At 38.6% G+C, this 13,984-nt stretch overlaps 1 protein-coding gene across 1 annotated transcript in view; it reads left to right on the forward strand.

Moving 5' to 3' along the window:
* LOC121520310 (noelin-3-like) overlaps nucleotides 1-13,635 on the forward strand; it is a 39,265-nt gene extending 25,630 nt beyond the window's left edge. Inside the window, exons 4-6 of the mRNA XM_041803686.1 lie at nucleotides 761-980; nucleotides 5,662-5,768; nucleotides 11,992-13,635. Of these exons, the coding sequence (XP_041659620.1) occupies nucleotides 761-980; nucleotides 5,662-5,768; nucleotides 11,992-12,669 (1,005 nt within the window). The 3' untranslated portion in view covers nucleotides 12,670-13,635. The remainder of the gene's footprint in view (nucleotides 1-760; nucleotides 981-5,661; nucleotides 5,769-11,991) is intronic.
* Nucleotides 13,636-13,984: the final 349 nt, after the last annotated feature.

Genomic DNA, 13,984 nt, shown 5'->3' on the forward strand with positions numbered 1-13,984 from the left:
CTGAAGCTTTTAACTCCTTCAGAGTAGTCATAAGTGTTTTGGTGGCCTCTCTCACTAGTCTCCTAGTCACTCAGTTTGTGATGACGGCCTGACCTCGGCAGATTTACACATGTGCCATATTCCTTTCATTTCTTGATGATGGATTTAACTGAGCTATAGTTTTTAATTACCTTATCTCTGAGTTGCTGAGAGTATTCTTTTGACTTTTGTAATAGTAGCCAGGAATACTGATTGTAACCAGTGACTGGACCTTCCAGACACAGGTGTCTTTAAACTGTGATCACTTGAGACACATTTGCCGCACTCAGGTGATCGGCATTTCACTAATAGCCAGAGTACTAGCACCAATAGACTGGACCTCTGTTGAATTAGGTCTTCCACTTAAAGGTGAATATTTATGTTGTCACTTAATTGACTATTTTTTACTTGATTGACATTACTTTGTAGAAATCTGTCTTTACTTTGACATTAAGGATTTTTTTTTTTTTTTTCAAAAAAGCCAAATTATATTGACCATGATTGATTTATAAAATTAATCAAAGGATATTTATTGCATATTTTAATGACTTTTTACAATGTTTAACAATGTATGTGCTTTGTGTTATCAGATATATTGTCCTCACTAATGGGCATTTCTTACTATGGCAATGCTGATGAATGATCAACTTGGTCCCTTCATAAATAAACTCAACTTTAAACAACCACTTTGCCAGATTGAGACATTTGTTCAAACTAGATGTGTATTCACTCTGATTTTTAGGAGCTAAAGGGGAAGATGGAGTCTCTGCAGCCACTGATCCCTGTCCTGGAGCAATACAAGACAGATGCCAAGCTCATCTCCCAGTTCAAAGAGGAGATCAGGAACTTGTCTGGCGTGTTGATGGGTATCCAGGAGGAAATGGGCGCCTACGACTACGAGGAGCTGCAACAGAGGGTGTTAAACCTGGAAAATCGGCTCCGCAACTGTATGAATAAACTCAGTGAGTCACTGCAGACAAAGCAAACGCAAGCACGGTGACCCTAGATTATGCAATGGCACAGGGATCATAGGCACATTTCTTGCAGCTGCCAGCAGATTGGAATTGTAGATAGAGAGCAGAGGGGCACAAAGGAACTGCTAATGGAGGCAGAAATAAGAAAATTCTGTATCTGTGGAGTCAAAGAAACAGTTTTCATGCAGGAGCTAAAAGGTGGTGGTCTCATGAAGCTTTTTGCAATGCTTTTACAAAATCAAGATTCATGTTTATTTTATATGCCTATTTGCTACATTTTTGTCCCTGCAGTTCCATCTCTGCAATTTGCTATTCAGTACTAGAAAGCTGTGGTTCCTTTTCTCCTCCCACTGAGGTTTAACTCATCTAATAAGATCAATTTATGCCTCCAGAGCAGCTCTGCCTCTGATAACGGTGTGCATGACTAAACTCCAATTTGCCAACTGCCAGGTTATCAACACTGATGCAGCCCGTCAAAGTGTCAATGTAAATAGCTGACATGTGAATGCTAATGGGATGTGGCTGGAAGTCTGTGTGAGCTGGAGATGATTACTTGAGCGTTGTGCATGAGATTTGATTGATTAGGTAAAAGAGCAGTTAAATACTTAATGGGGAACTCGCAAGCTTGTGTGGAAATGATAGCTTACTGCCATTTGGTACAATTAAAGTGTCTGGTAAGATGAATTAAGTGCAGCTCGAGTACTTCAAATATTAAACCATGTGGGATAAATGTTTCACACTGCTCTGACACATAGTAAAAGGCTTCACTGCTTGTTTTACTGGGACTTTTTCCTTCCTCTGTGTCTCTAATTGTCTGTATGTGGTGTTGTAAAAATACTCAACAGTCCAGGGGCCGGTTTCACAAAGACATTTTAAACTGGTCTGTAGAGTTAATCCTCAAGGTGGAACCCAATATTAATATGGCAGTCCATCATTGCACTGACTAGTCTGATATAATCAGTGACTCACTTATCCCAAATATAGACATTTTAATTAATACACACCGATTACTTCATCAGTTACACCTGTTCGTCTGCTAAGTGACGCAAATATTCAGTCAGCCAATCAGATAGCAGCAACTAATATATTTATGGATGTAGACATGATCAAGATGATCTTCTGAAGGACAAACCAAGCATCAGAATGCTAAAGAAAGGTGATCTTGAACATGCCATGGCTGTAGGTGGCAGACAGGTTTAAGTATTTTACATCAGCTGATCCATTGGAATTGTCACAAACCATCTCTAGGGCTCAAACAGCATGGTCAGATGAAGCGAAAATATCCGGCAAATGGTAGGTCTCTGGGCCAAAATGCCTGGAAGAGGTGACAGGAGAAAGACCAGATGGACTGGAGCTGACTGGCACATACCAATAACTCAAATAACCACTCAGTACAATTGAGGTATAAAGAAGAACTTACAGTGGATTCAGAAAGTATTCAGACCCCCTTTGATTTTTTTCAATTTGTTATGTTGCAGCCGGATGCTACAGTCAAAAACATTCATTTTTATTGTCATAAATCTACACTCGTGACAAAGTGAAAACAGAATTTTAGAAATGTTTGCAAATTACTTAAAAAAAAATTTCAAATGAAAGATCACATTGGCATAAGTATTTGGACCCTTTGCAAAAACACTTCCTCCCATTTCTCTGGATCTTTGCTGAGGTGTTTCTACACCTTAACTGGGAGACCAGCTCTGAGGAGAGTCCTGGTTGTTCCAAAATTCTTCCATTTTAGAGTTATGGAGGCCACTCAGGCTCAGCAACAATCAAGAGAAACAGGAGGAACCTGAGCTAAATTGTTTTCCAAAGGGTCTGAAGAGGTAAGTCAATGTGATATTTCAGTTTTTTTTATTTTTTATAATTTTCTGAAATAAATAAATAAATTAATACAATTCTGTTTTCACTTACTGGTTACTAAATGTGGCTTAAGGAGAAAAATACGATTTATTTCTATTGCAGCATCAGACTGCTACATCACAAAACTGACAAAAGTTAAGGGTGTCTGAATACTTTCTTAACGCAAATTTCAATCTACCCATTAAAGCAGGTCTGCATCCAATCAGGAAGTCAAGCCTTAGTTTAAGACAGTAGAAAACTTTCAAAATATGCAAAAACAGCTTAATCTAAATAGTGAAATCTGAAAATGAAAAGGAGGTGATTAATCATGATTATTATTATTATTATTTATTAGATGAGAGGTTACTGCACAATGATTTAATTTCTTACAGTGTTTTAATAAAATGTAAGCACAGTTCTTTTCAGAAGACATCATGTTGGCACAGCACAAACCCATTGTGTCCTCTGAGCTGCACAGTAGATGTAGAATTAGGAAGAGGGTCATTTTTGACATCTTAAAAATAATAAAAACTAGAAAAGCAATCAGAGACCGCAGACATCCACTTAGCCCTATCTCCCAATAGTGAAGAATCCTTGAAAAAATTCCTGAATCCGTCCCTGTGTGTCCCCTACCATGGCATTCGCCAATTACTCCCTCCCCGGTGGGGTGGAAACATGGTGAGACAAAGCATTGGCTTCGCTATTGATAGACTGTCATGGTGGAAGTATTGCCTGCCGGTGCCAACAGACGCAATGACAGTCTCACCCATGGTCTCACCGGACGACTGGAAGTAATGCAGGGGGTGAATATTCCTCTATTCCTCCCAGCATTGTGAGTATTCTTGCTACAATTCGCTGTCTTTCTCTCTGTTACACTCCGATTCGTCTCCTCGACCGGTCGTGCGTCTTTCAAACTCCATGAACTCCAAAACTTTGATAAGAGACACACCCAAAATGCTGCTGGGATTGAAGTTGCTCATGTCTGCCATCTCCTGGTGTAAAGTGGTAACAGCGCAGACCTCCGCCATTAGCCCCATCTCCCAATAGTAAAGAATCCTTTAAAAAATTCCTGGATCCAGACAGTGATTTGGATCAGTCCCAAAATTAAATCAGTTCTTTCTTATGCCATTTCTGACATTTCCTGAAAATTTCATGAAAATCCGTCCATAACTTTTTGAGTTATGTTGCTAAAAATCAAATGAACAAACTAACAAACTAACTAACAAACCCACCCGATCACATAACCTCCTTGGCGGAGGTAAATATTCATAGTAGCCTGAAGGATGGGCTCTATCTTCCACATGGAGCATACACAAAAATCAATGAGCCGTTGCCTTTTCCTCATTGCTCTTCTTGACCAATTTGCAAACTATGTGCTGTCTACATTCACAAATGTGTGTGAAAACTTGGAGACTATTTGCACTATCTATCCTATTCAACAAGCTTATGTTTTTCAGTCTGGTTAATTACTGCACAAATATCAACACATGTAATTATTATATATTCAGACTGTCTTTTTTCAAGGATATTTGTTGTGTTGCTCTTTAGGAGGTTTTGCACTGCTCTGTTAGCATGTTGTTGGCTGAATAAGGATGACTTGTGCTGATTTTATCAGGTTGCACTGGCACCTGTTGGAAGTCTCAGTACACTAAAAAGCTATGCACAATGAATGACTGCTGAACCAGCTGATACAGTTTTTACCCCCTTGGATGTTGCTACTAGTCTCACTATTAGGGAAATGCGGATCACCTAAGTGCAACGAATGTGTCTCAAGTGATTGTAGTATAAAGACATCTGTGTTCGGAAGATCCAGTCACAGGTTAATTAGTATTTCTGGCTACCATAACATCATGAAGACAAAAGAACACTCCAAGCAACTCAGAGAAACAAAAGTAAAGTTTAAGTCAGAGGATTGATACAAAAAAATCTCCAAGGCACTTAACATCCCCTGGAGTTCAGATAAATCCATCATCAAGAAATGGAAGGAATATGGCACATGTGTAAGCCTGCCTAGATCCGGCTGTCCTCACAAACTGAGTGACTGTACAGGAAGGTGACTAGTAAGAGAGGCCACCAAGACTACTATGATGGAGTTGCAGCTTCAGCAGCTGAGATGAAAGAGACTCTGCATGCAACAACTGTTGCCCAGGTTCTTCACCAGTCAAAGCTTTATGGGAGAGTGGCAAAGAGAAAACAACTTTTGAAGAAAACTCATTAGATCTAGACTAGAGTTTGCCAAAAGGCATGTGGGAGACTCCATGGTCAAGTGAAAGAAAGTTTTTGGTCTGATGAGACCAAAACAGAGCTTTTTGGCCGTAAGATAGCTCACTGTGCTTACAGATACCAAAAACTGCATATCACCACAAACCACAGAGGTAGCAGCTTAATGCTGTGGGGATAGCCTGCAGTAGCTGAGTCAAAGTAGAGACCTCAATGCAAAAAGAGAATTTGTACCTGGACTTGAAAAGGGCTAACACCTGATGAACAATCTGACAGAGCTTGAGCAGTTTTGCAAAGAAAAATTGAATACAATTGTGTCCAGATGTGCAAGCCTGATTGAAACCTATCCACACAGACCCAGTAAATGCTGACTTGAAGGGGATGAATATTTATACAGTCACTTCAACATCTGTTTGATTGTTCTCTCTTTGTCAAACCGGCTCCTGCAGATCTGAATTTAACTGAGACACCACCAAATTGTAATAACACAGAGCTTTGAGATGTATTCCAGTGTTAGCATCATAACTCTGGCTGTAGCTCTATCCTGTGAAGCTGCAGCAGTTTCTGCTCTGTGTGTTTCTGTCACTAAAGCTGTCTGATGTTTCCACAGCATGTGGGAAGCTAATGAAGATCACAGGCCCGCTGACGGTCAAAACTTCAGGGACCAGATTTGGAGCATGGATGACCGACCCACAGGCGTCTCCCAAAAACAACAAGGTGAGTTGGGTGCCACGCTGTGTGTTGAAATCCTTTGAAGCAGCAGTGAGAGGTTTGATGATTTACATACAACTGATCCTTTCCTGTTGTTCATGGAGGACAGATTTCTAACAGATCACACCAGATGAGACTTTTCTGCACATTTTACTGCTAAAATCAAACATAAAACTGATTTTCATGCAGATGTTTCATGTTTGGATTCTCTTAACAGAAAATATGAAATTATTCAACACCTCCTGGCATACTTAAAAAATTATCTTCACTTTTTAGAAGATCTTACGAACAGAAGAACAAAAGCCAGCTTTTCCTTACGGGCAATTACAGTATAAAAATAAAGCAATTACAGTCACAGAACAAGTTGAATAAGGAGGGTATTTTTTTTCTGTTTCGTTGCTCACTATATTCGACCCTGTGTATCCTTGAGGCCAAATCAAACATAACAGTACCATTCTTATATGCATTAATGTCACTTTCTGGTCTAAAAAAGCCTTGAAAGCAAGGTTTCTATAGGTTTTTCTTTAAATTCAGCTCAGAGACTGAGCGAAAAGAGATATGCTCTTGAAGTTTAAAACTGAGTCACAAAAAGGAGAATAGTCTATTTAGTCAGACATAACATAAAAGTGTTTCACAGCTTTCCCCTTGCTTTGAACGTTTCCTTTTTTATGTGAGAGTTTTGAACTCCCTTTTTTAATTCAAGAGAGCTATACAGCCAACTCCAACCAGCTCTCTTCTTTGTATTTCTGCCTTGGCTGACACGTTGCTGGCCATTATCGTATGATAATGACTATTGAGGAAAAAGTTAGGACCCTGTGTAAAATATTACAAAAGACAAACAAAAAGAGATGAGATTATTTCAGTGTTTTATAGATGGTATGATGATTATCCACTTCTTTTTTACATGAACTAATCTCCAGTGTGGAGAAACTTCAAAAAGTAACATACTAGGAAAAAAATTTTGTTAAGGTACTTCTGTGGTACCAAAAATTAAAACCCTCTAATTGGGCCGACTAGTTCTGCATGTTAGTAGTAAAAACAGCCATAGCTGACTGTACATCTGTCTTTGAATGTATTGATTCAACTGTCATTGTGAAGCCTAATAACAGAATAAGGGACATGATAACCAACTTTTTAACTCTTCACCCACTGACCCGGCACCAGCGCTGTGTTTTATATGTCCGGAGTATTATTATCATAACTCTTTCAAAGTTTGTCCGATCAGAAAAATTCCAACAGCTTTGGAAAGCTGAGAATTGTGGGCATGCGCCCATATATGGTTCATTACGGTACTCGCAAACATATGACATGGGCATTCATAGCGAAACGCCATAGCAAAACACCAGAAGTATCGCGAGATACACGGATTCTCAACACTGTAACTCCTCGAAAGTTTGCTCAATCTAAAAAATTCCAACGCTGACAGAGAGATGAGAATCTGTGCTTTCCGCCAATATATGATGTGTGGTATATGTGTTACGGTAATGTCGAACAGCACCGCGTAAAAAAACGGCAGCTTTGGCAGAAGACGAGTGAGAAAGGAGAGTGCAGGAAGAGAGTAAAAGGAGAGCGAGCGAGAGTGGTGTTTTGTTTTCAAAAAATAGCGTTAGTGGCATTTGTGCGTGTCTGTCATGTGCAATAACAATATGTTACTTGAGAATGTTGAGAATTAATTTTTCCACCTTTATTTGCACTAATTTTCGCCTATGTACACTGCTTAGCAAATTTATTAGACCACCACCCAAAGTAAGGTTTATGTCACAGCTGCCCTAAATTAACAGCATTAGTAATTAGCAAAATAATTTTTTATGTTTCTTCAATGGTTAATACACCAATATGTAGAAGCTCTTTAACCCAAATGATATTTTTAATGCTAAAATATAATTATTATTGTTATCCATGAATTTTCAAGTTTACTGATTTACTAAAAAACTGAAAAAATAGCAAACCACATTATTATTTCATGATTAATATGTCAAATTCTAGTTATTTACTTGCATTCCGGAACAGAAAAATTAGTGTTAGTGGCTGAATGTTATGCTTGATTAATCATTCCTGTTCAAAATGGTAAAGCGTGGAGAGCTCACTGAAAATGAAAGAGTCCACATTAAAGCACTTCATGATGCTGGATGGTCTCTGAGACAAGTATGACAGGTGGTCTAATAAATTTGTTAAGCACTGTATATAGTTAACTTTTGCACTGTGTTTTGCACACCCAGAGTCCTAGACTCAAAAAAAGACTGGTGATTATTCTAAACATGTATAGGTTCACATTTCAAATGTCAAATCAAAAATTCATGAGCAATAACAAAATTTCTTCTCATAAAAGCCATGAAAAACAAATCCGTTTTTGTGTTTTTCTTTTGTTAAACTGCTGACAATTCCATATAATGTGCAATAATCATTAACCAGATGTTGAAAAGTCAAGTTCAAGTACTCCTGGGAAGAGGGACCATAGCTCTCAGACTTAGGGCATTTCCTGACTGTTTTACAGCCATAATAACAAAATTTGTCAAAATTTTTAGACTCAGTAGGTAAAGGGTTAATATGCTCACAGTCTAACAACAAATTCGGCAGAGCCATACCGTATTACACACAGGCTGCATGGATTACAGACACACTGTGTAATGCTGCATGCCTCCTTGAAACAAACAGTTTTTCAACTTACATTTAACTATGATGTTCTTGTCCATTTCATCAAAAAAAAAAAAAAGAAAAGAAAAAAAATCAACATGTGTATAAATCCACTGCGTAATGCAGTCCTCTCTGCCATCTCACTAGCTTGATCTGTTAGCTACGGTTGCACAATACATATGTTTACCATCCCTCTGAACATAGCATCACGTCAGCATGCTAACAGTTGGGAGAGAAACAGTGCAGATGCCTCATAGATCGTATTTTTTGTGGAAACAAAAGAGAAACTTTTCTAGAGGAAAGTACAATTAGATTACTTGAACTACAAAACTAATGCGTTACCCCCAGCACCAAGGTTGTGCATCTTCACCAGTCTAATGCTTTGATTTGATTCAGATCATTTACACAGGACTCCAGCAGATCCTTGAAAAGTCTTAACCCACTGAGACCAGCTTTGTCATACACGACAAGAAGTGATGCAGTTTTTATAAACTTGCCTACTTACCAAAAATCAGCATGCAGCTCCAGTCACTTCAGTTACAAACCTCAGACCAGGCCAGAAATCTGGGTGTTGTCATGGATTCAGACCTAAATTTCAAAAAACACATAAAAAAAAATTACAAAGTCAGCTTATTATCACCTCAAGAATATTTCTAGGATTAAAGGACTAATGTCACAGCAGGACCTTGAAAAACTTGTCCATGCATTTATCTGTAGTGGAGTTGACTACTGTAACAGTATCTTCACTGGTCTGCCTAAAAAGTCAATCGGACAACTGCAGCTGATTCAGAACACTGCTGCTCCAGTCCTCACTAAAACCAACAGAGTGGACCACATCACTCCTGTTCTGAGGTCTTTACACTGGCCCCCTGTCTCTCAGAAAAGAGACTTTAAGATACTCCTGTTAGCTTATAAAGCACTGAAAGGTTTAGGCCCAAAATACATCAGAGACCTTCTAGTCCAGTATGAACCATCCAGACCACTCAGGTCGTCTGGTGCAGGTCAGCTCTGTGTCCCTAGAGTCAGAACCAAACATGGAGAATCAGTGTTCAGTTTCTACGCTCCATATATCTGGAACAAACTCCCAGAAAACATCAGGTCTGCAGAGAGTCTGAGCTCTTTTAAATCAAGGTTGAAGACACAGCTGTTCACTGCTGCCTTTGACTGAAACACTGTATCACTTTTTAAATTTTCTATTTCAACTACAACTCTGCACTGTAATTTTTACTTTAATATCTTTGTTTTTATCTTTTTTGGGTTTTATTTGCTGTTTTTAATCACTTTTTTTTCTTTAAAAAAAATGTTGTCTTTCTTTTTCCATTTGTCGTTGTATTTTAATGTTCTGTGTGAAGCACTTTGAATTGCCTTGTTGCTGAAATGTGCTGTACAATTAAACTTGCCTTGCCTTTTACTTTTTTCCTCTTGAAGCTAGCCATTGTGTCATTCCAATGACAATGTCCATGCCTTTGAATTCCTTGTGGAAGCTTTTCTAGCAAGCCTGGAACTTGGGTGACTTTTCAGGGTGTTAAAAGATTAAATCCACACCAGTAAATCAGCTAGTGAATGTGTTTTAAAATCAAAAACACCATATTGTTTTCCCAGAATACTTTGTGAGGGAATGCTGTTCCGTCGATGTGTCATGCCATGTCAAACTGCACATGTCTAAACAGTTAGATCATGCAGGAGACAGCCTGGATAGCTCATAAAAGAAAGAGACACAGAGCCTGAGATGTGGTCCTCTGAGTCACTGCAGACAGGAACTGCTTTGAATAATGGCACAAAAAGTGACAATGCAAAGAAGCACAGGGGATTTTTTTAATATGTTAATATTTTGAAGATGTTTTTGTTACACAATGGTTATTTTTCACTGTTTGGTCTTTAAGAGATGGGAGAACAGGTTTGTACAAAAAAAAAGTCTTAGTCATTATTGTTTACTGTCTCATCTACATAGTTGCGTTTTAATTTCTCTTATTTTTCTTTTGTCTTTATAGTCCCAAAACTTATAAATTTCAAGAGACATTACTGCTGCACACTTAAAGCTAATCTTAAAGCCCAGGTGGTCCTGAAGAGGATGTATAGAGCTTGACTGTGTATCACAGGGTTGAAGTTTACAAGCTTCTTAAAGCTGGGCATCTATGCAAATTTCCTCTGATTTAGCCACAGATTTTCAGTGAAAGGACTAACCTGGAAATTGCACCAACTTAGAGGTGAATTGGGCTTTGTATGCCTTGCTGTGTACAGGGGGTTATGGCAGCTGACCACAACACGAATACAACCCGAGCAGCTCCTCCCAACTGGTTGGATTTCTGACATGTTTGATATTCTGGTGGTACGACAGACTACATTATTTTGGTTTTACCTACTTTCCTATACCTCATCTTGTGGATATTAAAGTGGCCCGAACATCCACATATATTTCTGTATGTGGCCCTCAGTGTAAAAAAGTTTGCACACCCCTGGTATAGTGTGAGCACATTAATTGTGTGCAGTGGTGGTGCTTCGTAAGCCATTCATTCACACAGTATACACATTCTGCCATGACTGTCACAGAGTCAGGTTCAAGTTGCACAGACTTATTAAGACAATAAATTAAGGCAGGACAAAATGGCTGAGGGCTTGACCATTTGAAATCTAAGACCTTAAAAAGTCTTATTTTTACTAGTGAGAGGTCTTTCATTTTAGAAGGCACATTGACTATATTTTAAACGTTCCAGTTTAGTTTGGCAGATAGATAAACAGTTCTTTGTGAAATGAGAGACTGTTTCTTCTTCATTTGGCATGTTATTGAGGCCTCACACACAAAGGCACTTTGTGAAACTGTAAAAACAACAGAGAAAATAGTTAGAGTTATTATACAGAGTTAAAATAGCATTTTCACTGAAACCAAACTGTAAAACACGTCCTTACGTGATGCTCTGTATAGCTAGCATACCATCTGCATTCATCTTACACCAAGTCAAAAACGGGTTGTTAGCTCGATGCTAACACACAATGGACAATTCCTATATGGGCTAGTGAAAATAAGTGTTGCGTTAAAAAACGTACTCAAGACTGCTAGCGTTAGTCGATAGTTGCTGCATCACAGCTTTTCTCTGGACTGAGCTATGGTAGCCATGGAAGGCCAAAAAAGTCAAACCTCAAAGACATAGCTTAACTAAATTCAGAAGCATTATGATGACTTTAAATACCCTTAGAGGGCAGCACAGACATGTTTTTATCCAGTCGCCATTTTCAAGACAACTTTGTATGATTTAAATCATTTTTTGCATGTAATGTTTGTCTGTGTTACAGTTAATGTCCCATAGTGTTAGAGATAATATAGTATATTATAGTGTAGTTTAGTATTGTTCGTTAGTATTGTTTTTTTGTTGTTGTTTTGCACCACTTTTTACACCTCTGCATTGAACTACTGTGTTTAATGGCATTAAAGGACTTATTTTGTAATCATGCAGCACACATTTTTGTTTAACTGGTGGCCAAGCAGTTTCATTTTAAGTATTTCTGATTGTATAATGTAAAAAAAGAAAGGTATCTACCTGGCAGAGTTTCTTGTTTTTTAACCTCACAGGAATGTATTCTGTTTATCTGTCCGTAGGTTTGGTACATGGACAGCTACACCAACAACAAGATCGTAAAGGAGTTCAAATCTCTCGCTGATTTCGAGGCAGGAGTCGAGTCCAGAACCTACAACCTGCCGTTCAAATGGGCGGGAACCAACCACGTGGTGTACAACGGCTCTCTGTACTACAACAAGATGCAGAGCAACATCATCGTGAGGTACAGCTTTGAGACGGGCCGCGTGGTCACACAGAGGGCGCTGGAGTCAGCTGGTTTCCACAACGTGTACCCGTACACCTGGGGGGGCTTCTCTGACATCGACCTGATGGCGGACGAGCTGGGCCTGTGGGCGGTGTACGCCACTAACCAAAACGCCGGGAACATCGTCATCAGCCAGCTGAACCCGGACACACTTCAGATCCTGAGCACGTGGAACACGGAGTACTCAAAGAGGAACGCCGGAGAGTCTTTCATGATCTGTGGGACACTCTACATCACCAACTCTCACCTGACTGGAGCCAAGGTTTACTATGCCTACTCCACGAAAACGTCCACATACGAGTACACAGACATTCCCTTCCACAACCAGTACTTCCACATGTCTATGCTGGACTACAACGCCAGGGACCGCGCCCTGTATGGATGGAACAACGGCCACCAGGTCCTGTTTAACGTCACGCTTTTTCACATCATTAAAACTGAGGACGACTCTTAAGCAGAGGAACAAACTGTACATGTGAAGAAAATAGAAAACATGGTGAAAATGATGGTTGCACTTGAATGTTCTTACATTATTTATTTATCTCTGTCATTACTTTCCGACAGATTAAATCATCATTATCATGCTTTTCTTGCCTGTTTCCATATAAGGACATATTTAATCACAATGTTTTCCATATGTAAACATGACACATCGAACAACAGCACAAAATTAAAACAAATTGAGTCCATTATGAAACTTAGTGAGACTTCTATAAGGAAACTTTTATAAAAAGCAGAACAATGAACTTCCAGTAATTTCTGCAGCTCATTATTCTCTATAAAATAAAAGCTTTCCCAAAGAGAGGTCTTCATATTTATAATGGTTTTCTCATTCAGAATTGCATTTATTCATGTCCTCCCCTAATTTATTCATATTTTGAGCTTGTTCACTAATTGTTCATTTTGTTTCCATTCTTTCCTCTCCATTTATTCATCATTGTCTGCTAATTTATTCCTGCTTTTCACTGCCTCCATTTAGCTTTCAATTTCTCTTTGTACTTTTCCTTTCAGAAGTTTTTTTTTTTTTTTTGGCACTTGACCTTGTACAAGACAATGAGAAATGTGGTAAACCATAATGCACCTGTAAAGTTACTGTACTTGGCTTTTTTGTGTCCATAAATCTTCTTAGTCATGCAGGTCATGTGGCATCTCAAAGTGCAAAGTTAACCTTAAAAAAACAGAAAGTCTGCTCTTTTTTAACTTAGTACTTTGAGGTTTTGGCTTTTTTGTAACTTGAGCGACAGTTTGTATGCCTTATTCAGTGCAGTAAGTTCTGTGAGCCCAGGATAACCGCTCTCGTGCATGAATGTTGGCTATCCTAATAGCATTTCTACTGTAACTGTATATCTGTGTATTTTGTATCTGCACACATCCCACTCTCCTCCACTCTATGGTAGCTCTTAATGGTATATAGATTCATTTATACAGACAGCAGTAGATAGCTTTAATAAGCATTCACTTGTGTAAATAAGATGTTAACCTGAATAAAAGTATGGTTTTCACTAAATTGGTGCTCTGTCTTTTGGTGTTCCAGGGATTTAAAAAACATCACTTTTGCTACCAAAAGTGCAGTGCCTATAAAAAGTATTCAACCCCTTGAATGTATTGCCCTGTTATTGGTTTTATAAGTCAATCATAGCCAATACAATTTGGCTTTTTAACATAAAAAAGCAAAAAACCTCTCTGCTGTCAAAATGAAAACAGATTTCTATAGAAAGTGGTGTCAATTAAAGAAAAAAATGTAAGGTAAAAGAAGTGCCTGCATAAAT

This window comes from Cheilinus undulatus, linkage group 13, assembly GCF_018320785.1.
Source record: "Cheilinus undulatus linkage group 13, ASM1832078v1, whole genome shotgun sequence".
NCBI classification, from domain to species: Eukaryota; Metazoa; Chordata; class Actinopteri; order Labriformes; family Labridae; genus Cheilinus; species Cheilinus undulatus.